This window comes from Hippocampus guttulatus, chromosome 14 (assembly GCF_054856545.1).
Source record: "Hippocampus guttulatus isolate MCC_2025c chromosome 14, RoL_Hgut_1.0, whole genome shotgun sequence".
NCBI lineage: Eukaryota > Metazoa > Chordata > Actinopteri > Syngnathiformes > Syngnathidae > Hippocampus > Hippocampus guttulatus.
This window is the reverse complement of record NC_141274.1, coordinates 13,975,728-13,991,659: the sequence shown is the minus strand read 5'-3', so window position 1 is coordinate 13,991,659 and position 15,932 is coordinate 13,975,728. Positions and strand designations below refer to the sequence as shown.

The 15,932-nt window shown below is 43.7% G+C and overlaps 2 protein-coding genes across 3 annotated transcripts; one reads left to right on the top strand and one right to left on the bottom strand.

Annotated features, from left to right (window-relative positions):
* The first annotated feature begins 1,193 nt into the window (after positions 1-1,193).
* LOC147195255 (uncharacterized) lies at positions 1,194-8,369 on the top strand. The gene is made up of 13 exons (XM_086128651.1): positions 1,194-1,398; positions 3,148-3,288; positions 3,357-3,414; positions 3,517-3,589; positions 3,759-3,862; positions 3,949-4,038; positions 4,688-4,759; positions 4,918-4,968; positions 5,598-5,655; positions 5,962-6,006; positions 6,090-6,189; positions 6,641-6,742; positions 7,917-8,369. The coding sequence occupies exons 1-13, from the start codon at positions 1,358-1,360 to the stop codon at positions 7,930-7,932; spliced, it is 951 nt and encodes a 316-aa protein (XP_085984777.1). The 5' UTR covers positions 1,194-1,357; the 3' UTR covers positions 7,933-8,369.
* LOC147195254 (alpha/beta hydrolase domain-containing protein 17A-like) lies at positions 4,324-15,593 on the bottom strand. Of its 2 annotated transcripts, none has more exons than XM_086128650.1 (7): positions 15,391-15,593; positions 14,817-14,900; positions 13,503-13,951; positions 13,222-13,416; positions 12,662-12,841; positions 12,302-12,568; positions 4,324-7,619 (listed from the first exon to the last, which is right to left on the bottom strand). In XM_086128650.1, the coding sequence occupies exons 3-6, from the start codon at positions 13,943-13,945 to the stop codon at positions 12,343-12,345; spliced, it is 1,044 nt and encodes a 347-aa protein (XP_085984776.1). In that variant the 5' UTR covers positions 13,946-13,951; positions 14,817-14,900; positions 15,391-15,593; the 3' UTR covers positions 4,324-7,619; positions 12,302-12,342. The 2 variants fall into 2 exon arrangements, with proteins under 2 accessions (XP_085984776.1, XP_085984775.1); XM_086128649.1 differs by having other exon boundaries at positions 13,503-13,948.
* Positions 15,594-15,932: the final 339 nt, after the last annotated feature.

Genomic DNA, 15,932 nt, shown 5'->3' with positions numbered 1-15,932 from the left:
GGTCGTTTTTTTCGGCTAAAAACGCCTAACTATACATGGTCATTTTTTTCGGCTAAAAACGCCTTACTATACATGGTCGCTTTTTTCGGCTAAAAATGTTGTCCAAAAATGCCTTACTGTACATGGTCGTTTTTTTCGTCCAAAAACGCCTTACTATACATGGTCGTTTTTTTTCGGCTAAAAACGGCTTACTATACATGGCCCTTTTTTTCCGGCTAAAAACGCCTAACTATACATGGTCGTTTTTTTCGGCTAAAAATTTCGTCCAAAAATGCCTTACTATACATGGTCGTTTTTTTCGTCCAAAAACGCCTTACTATACCTGGTCGTTTTTTTCTGGCTAAAAACGCCTTACTATACATGGTCGTTTTTTTCGGCTAAAAATTTCGTCCAAAAATGCCTTACTATACATGGTCGTTTTCTTCGGTCAAAAATGCCTTACTATACATGGTCGTTTTTTTTTTTGGTCAAAAACGCCTTACGATACATGGTCGTTTTTTTCGGCTAAAAATGGCATACTATACATGGTCGTTTTTTTCGGCTAAAAATGTTGTCCAAAAATACCTTACTGTACATGGTCGTTTTTTTCGTCCAAAAAGGCCTTAGAATACATGGTCGTTTTTTCCGGCTAAAAATTTCTTCCAAAAACGCCTTACTATACATGGTCGTTTTTTTCGGCTAAAAACGCCTGACTATACGTGGTCCTTTTTTTTCAGCTAAAAACGCCTTACTATTCATAGTCGTTTTTTTTTTCGGCTAAAAACACCTTACTATACTGTACATGGTCGTTTTTTTTCCGGCTAAAAACGCCTTTCTACACATGGTCGTTTTTTTCCGCTAAAAAAGCCTTCCTATACATGGTCGTTTTTTTTTAGTTAAAACGCCTTACTGTTCATGGTCGTTTTTTCGGCTCAAAACACCATTTTTTATATCCTCCGTAAACCAGGAAGTTGGCACAAGACAGATGTGATAGGGAGATATGAAATGACAATGGCCTGATGTCTTATCGGTGCTGGCTCAGCTGGTTCCCATCGCGTGACTTTTTCTGCGGCACCTTGTGTGGTAACCAAGAGCAACGGCTGTGAGCCACGCCCACATTTGCTACGATTGGTTGACTTCTGGCAAGCCCTCACAGCTGATTGGCTGATCCGGTTTATTGTGGGCGCTCCACTCACCGTGATGTTTTCTCAGTTTTGCTGCCTCTCATTCACTTGCGGGAATGAAGCCGCGGCCGGTTGCTTTTGGCAGATTGGATTCATTTGTGAAAATGTGTGAGAGTGTGTGAGGGCATTGGTGCGTGTGTGTGTGTGAGCGTGTGTGTGTGTGTGTGTGTGTGTGTGTGTGCTATGTTCCCAGCATGAGTCTGAAGAACAGGAAGTTCTCACTGGACAGCTCTGTGTAAGTACAAGGAAGTTATATTCTTATGTTTTTTTGGCGGTGCCATTGCGCGATGATCCACCAAGTGCGATATGGAAAGAATTACTGCCACATGTACAGTTCAGTTGTATTTTACTTTGTAGCTTAACACATTTGCGTTTAGGTTTCATGTTCGACTTGTACTTTGGTACAGTGTTTGTTGAATGTGCGTGCAATACAAGTTAAGTGAATCGTGATTTTGTAGTTCCCCCCCCCCCCCCTATACTGTATTTAAGAGCAGGAGTATGTTCAAATCATGCAGAATGTGGCAGTGGGTTACAGTGGTATTGACGAGAATCTTTCAGAATAAAACTTCGTCTTTCTTGGTTTTTTTGTGGATGAACACTTGGGCCTTACTACGCTATGGTAAATTTCTTCACGATGGAGCTACTTCAGTTTTCGGAGCGGTACTTGGCCTTGAAAGTTTGGGGACGACTGTTCGAGCTGAACATGAGGTGCGCACGGCGCTGTCTTGCCGAAAGTGAAACTGAAATATCGGAGAAACACAGATTCCACAATGTGACTGTCACATTCTAGATCAGGGAAGGGCAACTTCAACGAACTTTTTGGACCGAAGATCTACTTTTCGATCAACTAACCTCCCGGGATCTACCCTTACCAGCACGCGCGCGCACACACACACACACACGCACGTCATGATGAGAAACAGCCTGAAACTGAGGCATGCGATGCACTTTTGCAGCCTGTTAACTATCGTAGCTTACACGTACCGTTTTAAACTGCTTCCCTGGGCCCTCCTATTCCTTGCCCGTGCCCTCGGTGAATTGTACACGAAGCAAGCTCTGAATGAGAATAATGACGATAAAAGATAGACCGCAACAGCTCTGATCACAAGCTGAAATTGCAGACTGCTGAGCGCTAACAACTTCCGGTGACGTAATCACGCACCATCGTAAATTCAAGATTTACCTGCTTTATTTTATTTTTTAAATATGTTTTTTTGTGAAAATGAGACTGATAGGATGATTAGGGTGCAGCGTACATTAACACAAAAATATATTACTAACATGTACAAAGACACACAAATGGTTGCTCCTCGGATTTACTTGGGACCTGTCTTCGATCTACCGGTAGATCAGGATCGACGTAATGGGCACCCCTGGTATACAGTATAAAATACTCCCTTTCCTCAACTGCAACACAAACAAAAAATAACCAGTACTGTGAGCCCCAACCCCCCAACATGTCGCCTCAAAATTTCCCATTCAAAGATGAAATAGCAAACCAACATTCAGTGCATGGACTCATTTTATATCTGTTTTCACAAAGGTCAACTCATTTAATATCAAACGAACTGTCCATGGTTTCTTGTGTGGAGGAATGCTGTTGTTTGTGTACTTCTGAGATCTGTTTTTCTCTCTCTTTTTTTTTTTGAAATTCCAGTATATTACAAGCCATTCTTTTCAAAATACCCGTGTTTGCCCATTGTTGCCACCCATTCCGTAAAGTTTCAGCCTCCGGCCTCCGAAGGAAAAACATGTTGCTTGAATGCTCTTTTATTTCAATTAGTCGATCGTGTGCGAGCACATATGTAATCTAAGGTAGGAACCGGGCTGAGGTAGCACATGAGCTGTCACGCATCTACTAACGAAACCTCCATTTTGTCTTCAGGCTGCCATAAAGCACACACAACTACGACTTCCTACAAACCTTCTGCCCCTTTTGGACAGATCACGACATAACAGCATTCCCTTCCTTCTCTGTGGTCAGCTCACAGGATGCGACAGGAGGCATCAGCTACCGCAGAGGCTCCACCCACAGGCTCCTGAAGAAGTACAGAACGAGCCAGGAGGATAGCGAACTGGAGATCCCGGAACTAAATCAAAATTCCAACGGCAACTTCAGCGGCAGGTAGGCCCCCGCCAGCATTGGCATCGAAGCAGGACATCGCTCGTGTACCAATTCTTTCGCGCCTTCAGGGAGAAGACTTCCGTGGAGGAGATAATTGAGCGGCAAGATGGGCTCATCAGCAACAATGTACGCCAATATGACTGAACATAAAACGGTGCCTAATTTTGTGGCCCCCGAGTGTATACGAATGCAAATGTGTTTTTTTTTTTGTTTTTGTATCATTTTTAGAGTTTCCACAAACACAATCGACATTTCCACAGACTCTTTAAGGAAATCTCCGAAGGAGAGAACCTGACACATAGTGAGTAGACCGTTTTGTTTTTGTTTTTTTACAGTGATTTTCAAAATGGAATTAATCTTTACTACTAGTGCTACACGGGCTATCGCTACACTGTCTCAAAAAAAAAAAAAAGAAGACAAATCAGAATTTCAAAGCGTGTGTCTGTGTATGTGTGCGTATGTTTCCGCAGCTTTCACTTGCGCTCTGCAAAAGGAAGTGCTCTATCATGGAAAACTTTATATTTCGGAAAATAACGTGTGCTTCTTCTCGTCCGTGCTGCTCAAAGAGACAAAGGTAAGCGCTGTCGTCAAGGCGTTTTGGAAATCCGTTGACCCCGGTCATCCAGTGCCGCCCCTAAGCAGGGCTCGCCCGTGTTGCAGGTGGTGATCCCCACATCCAACATCCAGGAGGTGAAGAAACAAAATTCAGCTTTGTCCATGCTGTCGATACAAACTGCCGATGACGAGAAGGTCAGATGATGCTTTTCCTCTCCATAAATATACGGTACTGATGTAATGAAATAGAATGAAAAAGAACTGATGTCATATTTTTCTCCTTCAATGCCCGTTATGCTGCTGATTCTGGGATGTGCACCACAACGGCCACCCGGGAATAGTATCAGACAGACATCGCCCCCTCCCCAAGGAAGAAGAAAGCATTTTGCACCCCCACCCCCAAAAAATATATATCATTTTTTCTGGAAAACTAGTATAAGGAAGTGTCCTTATTGACACGAAAGAAAAAAAAGAGAAATATAAATCTGCTGAATAGCTTTATTAACATCGTTTATACACACTCGTACACTGAGAGCGCCACTGCCACCCACTGTAGTGGATGTGCAATTACAATTCATTCTATTTGACAAGGGTGAGCTGAGTGGCAGTAAAAAAGGCGCACCTATTTTCTCGACTTCACCGTAAATTTGAAACGTCTCCTCATAAAAAGTGCACACTTTAAAGCGCTTGACGCAAACGCGTCTTGAAGGAAGTCATTTCGTGAAGGAAGCAATTCAGTGGGGAACATGGGCTCGAACTTGATGCCGTGATGCCGCTGGAATGAAGTTAAATTGGTTTCTTCGTTGCTGATCAGTCATCTCATGCTTTCTGTTTGTCCCCGCAGTACTTTTTTGTTTCCTTGAGGAACCGAGAGATGTGCTACAATCTCCTCCAAAGTGTCTGTTCACAGGCACAGGTGAGCGTGCCAAGCGCCAAAGGCTGTGCGTGCGTGGCGTCGCACCGCAAATGAAGGACTTTTTTTGTGGGTGTGGGTGGGACTGTGGGTGTGTGTGTGTGTGTAATTTATTTTATTTAATTATTTTGTTTGTTTTTTTCTTTTTGGTTACGACGCAGGGACACAGCCCTCATGGATCCTCTGCTGAGAATGAAGCTGATTCCAATTTGGTGGGTGAAGGAATAATAAAAAAGAATTACAAAATAATTATTATAACAATAACTTATTATTATTTTTGGGTGGCGCCGTGTTCGACTGGTTAGCACCTCGACTTCACAGTGCAGAGGTGCAGCGTTCGATTTCGGCTCTGGCCTTCCTGTGTGGAGTTGACATGTTTTTCCACGTAGCTGCGTGGGTTTTCTCCGGGTAATTCGGTTTCCTCCCACATTCCAAAAACATGCGTGGCAGGTTAATGGAACATTCTAAATTGTCCCCAGGTGTGGGTGTGAGCGCGGTTGGTTGTTCGTCTATGTGTGCCCTGCGATAGGCCTGAAACCAGTTCAGGGTGTCCCCCGCCTACTGTACAGCTGGGATAGACTCCAGCACGCCCGTGACCCTTGTGAGGAAAAAGCGGATTAGTATATGGATGGATGGATGAATGGCTGGATGGCTAATAATAATAATAATAAGAAGAAGAAACTTTCCGTAATGTCAAGCACACTCCATTCAGCAGCGCTGATTTGTTCAGACAATTCCCCAATGAAAATAACGACTCACATAATAATACTGTACGGCTTTTTAGTGGCTCTTCTGTCATCAACGCGCTACCTTACTGCTTATCCGCATGTCCAAACGGCAGGTCTCCAGTCATTCCAGCATTGAAGACACCGTGGATCACCGTATGAGCGGGCAGAATGGTAATTATCTGGATGACAACATCCCTCAATCGGCCAGTAAACGTAAGACAGGAAATGTTCCTTATGTCCATGACTGATAGTGTCAATCCAATATACTCTCTTTTTGTTGGCGCAGTATATCCTGGATTGAACATTTATTAATATGCTGTATGAAACGAACAAAGCTTTTCAGATTTGAATGAAAATATTTTCATATTTTCCCCCTGAAACATGCTGGCAACAAATTATTTTAAAGCCTGTTTTCTAATCATAACGCCGCTCCCATTTATCCTGAGCATTCTTTTTTTTTTTTTTGTACTTTGGCAGGTTCCACCCAAAGAATGTCTACAACAGAGGAGGCGAATGGCGCGTGTAAGGCCTTTTATGTTCTGTTCATGATGCCACCCGGCAAGAAGGGAACATTGATGCAGTGCACATTTATTTGTCTCAATCAGTTTCGTCGTGGCTTTGGAAGATCATGGAGAACGTCACAGTGTTTTTCTTCCTCCGACCAAGAGCGAATTTCAGCATGGTCTTATACGCCTACTTAATGTTGTAAGTTGACCAATGTTGGGCCTACAACCGCCGTACCATTCATAACACACATTTCTGGATTCGTTATCCGAGGATGTCCAATTTTGTGCCTTTTAGTGACTCCACTAGTTCCCCTGCTGCAATGCTCAGTGACCACTGAATGCCAAATTAACAGACATTTTGAGAGAGCATACATTTCCCCTGGCAGGATGCACAAAACAAACTAACAAACAAAAAAAAAACCAAATACAGTAACCAGTTTATTGTATTGTGTTGGTGTAACTATTTCCTGCTTCGTGGCTGTGTTTTATGTGAAGTGTGTTGGTTGGCCGTAATTATCTTGTCAGTGCTCACGAATTTGGCTTCTATGCACCCAGTACAATAGTAAGGCATGTTGTGCTGTGTGTGCGTGTGTGTGTGTGTGTGTGTGTGTGTGTGTGTGTGTGTGTTTGTACATACGACATGCGTGAAGGTTGGTGCTGCTCCTGTTGGTGTCCGGCTACATTGGGCTCAGGATGATTGCACTGGAGAGGCAGCTAAGTTCTTTGTCTGAGCTGTCTTTGCTCTTCGGAGAGTGAGTGCACACATGCGCACACATGCACACACACACACACACACACATTTGGGCAAGCTTGTGCTGGTAATGGCTCAAACCGGTTTAAAACCATTACTGGCTTGATCAGATTTTTCAAAAAATAATTTCAAGAAAAACAAACAAAACAAGAACGATGGGCATGGCTTTTTGCTTGTCTACCTGTGTGCCGCTGAAGGCTGAAAAAAAAGGCAAGTGATTACATTCCGCTACAGTCACACCCAGGTGTGTTTGCAAAGTCAAAGTGGCTACTGCCCAAATATGCTGCTTTGAAAATATTGATAGAATAACATTCACTGTCTGCGATCGCGAAACGGGTCGTTCAATAGAAAGTTGTATTATGTTATCATCTGGACTCTGAGTAGTTCGGAATCAAGATAAGATTAAGATTAAGATATCCTTTTTTTGTCCCGCAATGGGAAAATTACAATCAGAATTCAGAAAGGAAAAACGCTGGGTAGGGAGAGGGGGAAAAAAAACACGCTCGAACTATCCTCTTCCGAGGATAATTTAAGTCCAGGATAAAAAAGACCCTAGCACATGAATAAGCATTAGACAGTTACAACAAGTCACAAGACATAACATGTATAAGGGGGGGATGCATGGGAGGGAGGGGGGGGGGGGGGGTTAGGGTAACCGCGACGCGGCCGACAAAATAAACCTCATAAAATAAAAACCACAGCAAAAAAAAAAAAAAAGTAAGCTGAAAACGATATCATTCAACAGAGATGCTGATACTTACATGTATTCGTGTGTGGCGGTCACTCAAGACAGGTTCCGCAAGTCAAGCAAGGCGTGCTCTGACCAACCAATCAGAGGATGGAAAAATGGCCAAGTCATTGTGGGCCCAGGAAGTTGGCTGAAATGCGACGAGACAAAAAAAGAATAATAACTCTTAGCCACATAAACGTTCTGGAAGCGGTGCAGGCAAGAGAAAATCAAAAGAAGAGACGACTGGAAATAAATTCATACAGTTTGCATGAGACAAAGATTAGAATTCAATTTGTAAATGGAGGTCAGTGCTTCTGAGTGTTTGGGCCAGCACGAAAGTCCTTACTGGACTTACATTGTGCGAGCCAGTACTGATTATACTGCTCAATTATCCTCATTCTGCATCAAAAATTCTCCTTGACCTTTGTCTTGATTTTTTTTTTAGCCAACAAGAAACATAGCCAGGAGCAACGACCATCAGCGATTCTCCCAAGATTCACTGTGTAATTAATACAGAGTTATTCACATTTAATGAGAGAAGAGGCATGTGGCGGTTGACGTCGGCCCATAAAATGGATGTGCGAAATCAGGGACACAAAGACTGCATTTAGCGGGCCCTTGTTTACTTCAACCAACCAAAAGTAAACAGTCGAAAATAAAATTTGAATGTTAAAATTCTGTACATTTCACGTAAGATTTTAATGGTGGAATTGACCAGGGTTTTTTTTGTTTTACTTGTACAATACATATGTTAGCCAGTAGAGGGCAGTGTTTTCATCTAAACAGGAGCATCACGGGGTAAAGCTACTTAATTTCCCTTCAGTTTTCAATTCCAAATCAAACATTTTGTCATCCAGTCTGTTACCAAAATTTGTAAATAAATAACTTTGTTACAATCCGTCTGATTTGGAGTGTCTGGCTTATTTCAAAACAGATCACATAAGACAGGAGGACATCTTTTCAAGCCCTGATTTTGTGTTTTTCCTCCTACAGTGACAGCGAGCAATGAACTTACTTGTATATCTCAATTTAATGGCCATTCTCGAAATAAAATTTTACTTGAGTGTCTACATTCATTCATATGAATCAAGTAAAACTTGGAGTGGACGATCCCGTTTCAATATCATCCTGTTGTATTCCATTTGCTCAGGTTCAAATGCGCCTTACGATGTGGGCCAGGTCATTTTGCAATGCGCAACTGACACTACCATCTGATCCAAGCCACTCTGATCCTTCTTGTACATAAGTGATATTTTATTTTGTTATCCATAAAAAGGTCAAGATTCAGTCCCATGTATTAACTCCATTACATCAGAGTCTCAGTTCAAAAAGCAACATAAAATTACAAATCATAATACAAAGAATAGAATAGGTTAAGTACAGTAACCTTACAGTATAAACAGTCCACTAGTATTGTTCAAGTAGTCTACCCCACCCACCCACCAACCAAATGACCCCCAGGACAAAACTTGAGCATACATGACTTGGAATCAGCAATTTTTAAAAAAATGCAAAGAAATGTCCTGTTTTTTGTCGTTTTGTTTTCTTTTCTTTTAAAGCGCTTCCAAGATCCAATGCCACTGGTTTAGCGTTGCCCTCATATACGACAGAATACATTGCAGAGAGAACATCCCACCCCATCAATTGCTCTGCAAAACACAATAGACATGCACACAGTTTTTAGCGTTCAATTCCGCCCACCCCCAATAAATGTTCAGGGCCCAAGAAACAAGATACATCAACCATAGTGGCGCATTTTTAAAAAAAACTGTTACATTTACACCCAAAAACCCATGCGAGATGGATCCCTGAAGACACGATTTGTCCGGCGGGGTTGGGTTAGGGGTGGGGGGCTCTTAATTTCTGATGCTGAGAAAAACGTTGACGAAAGGTCTTTGAACACATGTGGCAGATCCCTGGTTTAAGGTGGTAACAGATCTCCTTGATTTCAATCGCAAGCATACAAAGTGAGAGAGAGAGTTAGGACGACGATGGATGAGGTTCCCTGTTTGAAAGAATGAGCCAATCCGAAGAGCGCGGTCACAAATTTAAAAAAAAAAAAAAAACTATATATTTTTTAAAACGGCGCTCCGTCTCAGGTGAGTTCATTCAAGTGTACCAACTGGTCCTACAGGTTCTCTCAAACGGGAAGCCAAGTCACCTGGCCAACCCGAGACAACGATAACACACAAAACTTTACATCTTCATACCCTTGTTACAATAGTGCTAAACTTAAGACCTGCTTTTTTCCCCCCCATGCTTAATCTATTACATAGAACCAACGTGTACATATACTGTCGCACACTACATAAGTGTCGATGTGCGTGTGTGTATGGTGGAACCTGCACCACACAAAGTGAGAAGGTAACGCATGACTTGGGTCAGACAGGAAGTAGTGTGCCCCACGATTTGACAGGCTAAAGGAAATGTGGGCAGGGAAAAAAAATCACACTGGGAGACCCAGATACCAGCACAGTGGAACCTCCAAAGTCCAATTCACATCACATGAAAATCTCAGAGCGCAAAGAGGGAGAAATGCGGAATCCAAAAAAAAAAAAAAAAAAAAAGTGACAAAACATGTGCCTGCTCAGTCTAATAGAAGCAACAAATATCAACCACAGGCACAAAACTAATTTTCCCAAAACAGCACGTCATGGACAATGACGAACGTGGAAAGGACAAGAGAATTCTGTCAACTGTTCCCTCTGTGTTCACGTCTGTTAGGGGGGGGAGTTTCTTTATTATAGTTTAATTTTATGGTGGTTAACGTCTTTTCAAACTTGAGATTGTTAGGAATGTACAGTTTATGGTGGCGATAGTCTGAGCCCAGAACTACAGTGGATATAAAAAGTCTACACACCCCTGTTCAAATGTCAGATTTTGGAACATGGAGAAAAAAAATGCATGGGAAACAATTTCAAAATGTTTTCAAACATTGTGACCACCAGAAACCTGAGTTGCCCCAATTAAGCCGTTCCGGCATCTTATTTGATATCCTAAAATATATTGATGTGATTTTCTCAACCAATGTATCGGGCAAGCTCTTTTTTAGCCCAGGGAGATTAAAAAAGGTTGGTTTTTTTTCAAACTGGCGCTGTCACTGCATGGAACACAATGAAGACAGTCAACAAGTGGACAAAGTATGGAACAACGGTGACGTTATCACACTCCTGTCTTCTTTATGTGCATGCTTTGGGGCGGTTTTTCTGCTTACGGGTATTTTTTGTTTTACAAATACCAGGAGGTATGAGTCAAAAATGAATAAATAAATCAGGCTTATGCTCAAAAGCAAAAAAAAAAAAAAAAAAAAAAGAACAAAAAAAGTCATAAAAGACCACCAATAAATACATCCAAGATCCGATTTGGGGTTAATTACTTATTTAAAATTGAATGTGGGTAGCTGCGTGCTCCCTCCTCAGACGTATAAGTGACCGGACGAGCAAGGACGCTTCCTCAGCTCCGGGAGATGTAAAGCCACTGGCGGCCATCTTGCATCGACACTCGCTAAGCCCACCTAAATTGACTTAAAAGTGTTTTCAGAAACTTTCCCAACCCACTTCAATATAGTCTTTTGACACCAAGATGGCGCCGAAGCAATACTTTTATATTAGACAGTGCTTTGGCCCTTGAATATAAACGTGCAGGGGAAAAATGGTATTCGCTATGGGGAAGCTTTGGGAAATTCAAAGTCACCGAAGCGGTTTACGTTCAACTTTGGAGGTTCCACTGTCGTCCTGAGTTGGAACGTGCACACGGAGGGTGTGATGCTTTTTTCAGCTCTGCGCTAAATGACCAAAGTTTCACCTCTCAGGGCTCCTGTCTGCTATACACGCTCACTTTGACAGGACATGTGACCACTTCTGTTTCGATGCAATTTTGAAATGAACGTGAGGATTGCTAAAACATCCACAAACATGGAGATTTCCTTCTCGTAAACATTCCTGACCGGCTCATCTTGCTTGTGGGAGAAAAGCAACACGGGGGGGACAAATCACAATCCCCGTCCGTAGGAGCAGCTAAGAGTAAAAAAGGCAAAATTTACGGCGCTGCCAGGAAACAGGAAGGAAACGGCCAGGGTTGTTTTTCTTTTTTGTTGGGGGGGGGGGGGGGGTGTACAGTGGTTGAAGTGGTGTTTGGGAGGGAGACCTTCCCCACCCACCCCCCCCAGGCCGCGAGCGAGTTACGATCTGACAGTCAGTTCTGTATGCCCGCTGACAAATAGACAAGAGTGGAATTCCGACCAGTGTTGTCGTCCACTAAAAAGCTGGTCAAACTGTGGAGGTATTCTTCATACATACACACGCACGCACCCAAATAAGACACACACACAAAAAAAAAAACATCAATAATGACAAGTCACTAAAAAGTTTTCCGTCACTCACCACAAGCCAAGTCATAAGGAAGTCCTTCACTCCCCCCCCTGAAAGCTGCTTCAACTCTCTGACACGCACAACCACAAACGTACATGATAAGAATATTCACCCAAGATTCGACATCCTGGTGCACAATCATTCGTTCGCTTTTAAATGACATCTGTGTGCCTTTTGAAACAAAACACATCATTGTTACTTTTTTTTGTTGTTGTTGGAAGAAAGCTTCCATTTTATATTCATTTTAAAATGCGAAGCTCTGTAGAACTCCCCTCACTTTACAAACACACTACACCACAGATAAATACGCAAAATCACCTTCAAATGCTGATATCTTCGCCTGTTATTTTAATGCAATCCTTTTTAAAAAGTAACAACTTGTTCAAAAGACACACAGATGATTCTTGTCCGAGCCACACTTTTCTCACGCTTTCACTCTCTCACTCGCACACGCACGCACCAACGCCGCCGCAGCTGCACGAGAGGCCGTTGGTTGCATTCTCAGGCGTGCTGCGCAGCCAGGTCCTGGTTGATGAAGCGCCGTAGCCTCTCGAGGTACTGACTGTAAAGCTCAATGTCGTTGTGACCGGCGCCCTCCACCCAGAGGGGCTCCACCGCCTTTGGGCAGCGCTCGAACAGGGCCAGGCCGTGGGAGAAGTCGATGACCTCGTCCTCGGTACCGTGGATGATGAGCACCGGAGACGGGATCTTTGACACCTTTTCTATGCTGGAAGGGGGAGAGTCGTCATTGCAGACTTTCTTTATTTCGCCATCCAAGGGGCTAACGATTCGGTCAGAGAATAAAGCGGCGACGGCTTACTTGGGGAAGGCGTCGAAGCAGTAGGTTTTCTTGGTGTCTGGGAAGGCCACTCTCATGCCGGATGTGAGAGGAGAGTGAAGCACGACAGCGGCGCACTCAAAGCGTGACGCCAGGTCCACCGTTGGCACCGTGCCGATGCTTTGTCCGTACAAGATGATGTTCTCGGGGCTGATGCCGTACCTGAGATGCGTTGCGGAATTTGATGAAAGCTTCTCATGACAACGGGTGCCATTTTAGAATCATTTGCAGAGTTTACGTGCGTGTCTCGTGTGTGATCAACAGTGCTCTCGTCATCTTATTCGGCGGTGACAAAGGAACAACCGGTCATCCCAGACTGATTAATGCAGAGATACGAAACTCGAAAAACTTTGAGGTTGTCCAATTTGGAATTTAACCAAAACTATTGAGACAAATATGGCTCTAATGTTGCGCCCCCCAAAAAAAAAAACGTTTGTTTGGACAGCCGTCATAAATGATGTCGTGAGACGTCAGCATACCTCAAGTGTAACTTTGCTATAAGGAAAGAATTGTTAAGCTCTTACGATGGGGGGAAAACTTACCGAGAGCGCAAGGCATGCCAGGCGGCATCAATGTCAGCATAAAGGTTCTTCTCTGACGGCTTGCCGGTGCTAACGCCGTAGCCTGAGTAATCGTAAGAGAATATATTGCAGTTGATGCGCGTGCCCAAGCCAATGTAGAAGCTGCTCATCTGACCAAGATCGACCGCGTTGCCGTGTGAAAACAACACGGTGAACCTGAGGGGCAAAAGGAGAGAAATTAACAATTGCCCACAAAATAATCGGACATGTAGCTTCACAGGATCCTATCGGCAACTACTTACCTGGCATTTGGGGCGCAGCGTATGTACATGCATCCAACCTTGTTCCCTCGGCTGGACCTGGTCAGGAACACATCGGTCACGTCCAGCTCTCTCTGAGAATACTGAAACTCCGCTCTCTCTGTGAGATGCAGCTTCCACCTGCTCTCACATCCACTCCCAACCCCAGAACTACCAACTCCTCCACCGCCGCTGACGCCACCGCCTCCTCTGTCACCGCCGCTACCAGCACCCAAACGCGACCGTAGACCGGGAGCTCCCAGAGAAGGGAGGGTGCTCCCAGTAGTGGAACCCGATGCAGTTCCTGCTCCAGACGCAGGATCTGGGTCAGGGAGGAGGGCGTATGTGGGCTCTGGCGGGAGGAAAGCCAATTTGGCTGCAATGCGACTGGGGCAAGGAGGGCAGCAGAAGAGGCAGCATAGCTCTCGTATGGACAGACCATTCATCTTCTGCTAGACCGAGTCAAAACAGGAGAAGGCGTGTTACATTTCGATTAAGAATGCAGATGTGACAATCTCTCTTTGCATGGGTACCAACTGCAGTGAATCCGCGTCATTTTGGCTCTGTTTATCAATTCCCTGCATGTGCATTTTTTTTCTCAACTGAGACTTTGGTAGGAAGGGGAGGAGTCAAGATAAACTTGGGTTATCCATGGAAGTTGTGGAGAGTTTTGGATCATGTTCTTCGAAAGCTTTTTTTTTAAAAAATCAAATAATCTTAACGCCATTTATCTTTAAATGCCATGTTATTAAAATTATATTCAACTGTTGTGAAATCAAGGCGGCCCGGTAGTCCAGTGGTTAGCACGTCGGCTTCACAGTGCAGAGGTACCGGGTTCGATTCCAGCTCCGGCCTCCCTGTGTGGAGTTTGCATGTTCTCCCCGGGCCTGCGTGGGTTTTCTCCGGGTGCTCCGGTTTCCTCCCACATTCCAAAAAAAAACATGCATGGCAGGCTGATTGGACGCTCTAAATTGTCCCTAGGTGTGAGTGTGGGCGTGGATGGTTGTTCGCCTCTGTGTGCCCTGCGATTGGCTGGCAACTGATTCAGGGTGTCCCCCGCCTACTGCCCGGAGACGGCTGGGATAGGCTCCAGCACCCCCCGCGACCCTAGTGAGGATCAAGCGGTTCGGAAAATGGATGGATGGATGTTGTGAAATCACAGCTAATGGTATAGTTACAAGTTTAAAAAGTAATATATAGGCAATTGGAAACATTTCTTTGAGGGTGAACATCTCTAATGGTACCCACAGTTTTGGCTTGGGCCTTATAGCGCGGATTCACTCGGAAGCACTGCATAATGATCCGCCATGACTTTACCTGGATTCTTAAGTCCTGGGTCTTGGAATGACTGGCACGCGATGGTGCCAAGGTCTTAAGTTGTAGTCACTGAGCCAGATGCACCTTTAAATTAAACAAAAGAGTAATCAAATGATAGCAAATGCACAGATTCTAAATATTACAGCAAAAACAAAATTCAGATCAGGGACCCGTTGATAACCACACGATACACAGCACAGAACATTCAATCGGGTCTAAAGGTCGTGATCAAATGTTTCAAACGTGATCAGAGGGCCGAGAAGTGTTTCCCACTGCTGATGTCTGTGACTACTAACGGAACATCAGCTCCAGGAGACAGCCGGGACCGATATGCTGGTTAATCATATGCGAGCACCTCTAACGCTAGTCTACTCTGGCATAGATCTTGCTTTTCATAGCTAGCCGCACTATGCGTGATTAAGCGCATGACGTTTGGACGGGAATACCACTGTGCGTGTTAATACCGGGATACTGTCTGAATAAGAATGACAGCTATCATTAGCAAGCAAACTAGCCAGACAGAGACAGCTAGCGTTAAAAGGTTAGCCCGTTAGCATCGGCGCTAGCTACTTACAGATTCACGGTACGTTGGCAGAAAGGCTGCTGTGGTCCGATTTGTACGCACAAGCAGCACAACACTTCGGTTGTCCTCTTTTTGTCTTGACATGGATGGTTTTACTCAAAAATACTGACTTCTTTTTTGGTGCCTACCAGGATTAAAATTATGGGCTAGAGAATTTTTTTTTTCTCGAGCAGTGTACAATTAAATCCGGAAGTGACGTCAGCAATCGAACCCGTCTGGAAAATAACTTTATTTCAACGCGCCTGTAAACAATTGAACACAAACGCGTTGCGATACTGTACAGTACTGTTTTTTTTCATTTATTCTTATATATATGATCTGTGTGGTCTGATCATTTTTAACTGTTTTACTTTGAAAGATATGTATCTGGGCTTTCGGTTCATACATACTGAATATATATATATATATATATATATATATATATATATATATATAGACAAATTCAAAATCACGTGTGCAAAATAGAGATTCGAGAGAGAGAGAGAGAGAGAGAGAGAGAGAGAGAGAGAGAGAGAGAGAGAGAGAGAGAGAGA

Excerpts from the sequence above, each read along its gene's own strand:
- LOC147195255 (XM_086128651.1), top strand. The coding sequence starts at position 1,358 with ATGAGTCTGAAGAACAGGAAGTTCTCACTGGACAGCTCTGT. Across the intron at positions 1,399-3,147 it reads TTCTCACTGGACAGCTCTGT|CTCACAGGATGCGACAGGAG; the intron begins GTAAGTACAAGG and ends CTCTGTGGTCAG. Across the intron at positions 4,969-5,597 it reads ATGAAGCTGATTCCAATTTG|GTCTCCAGTCATTCCAGCAT; the intron begins GTGGGTGAAGGA and ends TCCAAACGGCAG.
- LOC147195254 (XM_086128650.1), bottom strand. The coding sequence starts at position 13,945 with ATGAATGGTCTGTCCATACGAGAGCTATGCTGCCTCTTCTGCTGCCCT. Across the intron at positions 12,842-13,221 it reads TGGCATGCCTTGCGCTCTCG|GTACGGCATCAGCCCCGAGA; the intron begins GTAAGTTTTCCC and ends AACGCATCTCAG. Across the intron at positions 12,569-12,661 it reads TGCTTCGACGCCTTCCCCAA|CATAGAAAAGGTGTCAAAGA; the intron begins GTAAGCCGTCGC and ends TCCCCCTTCCAG.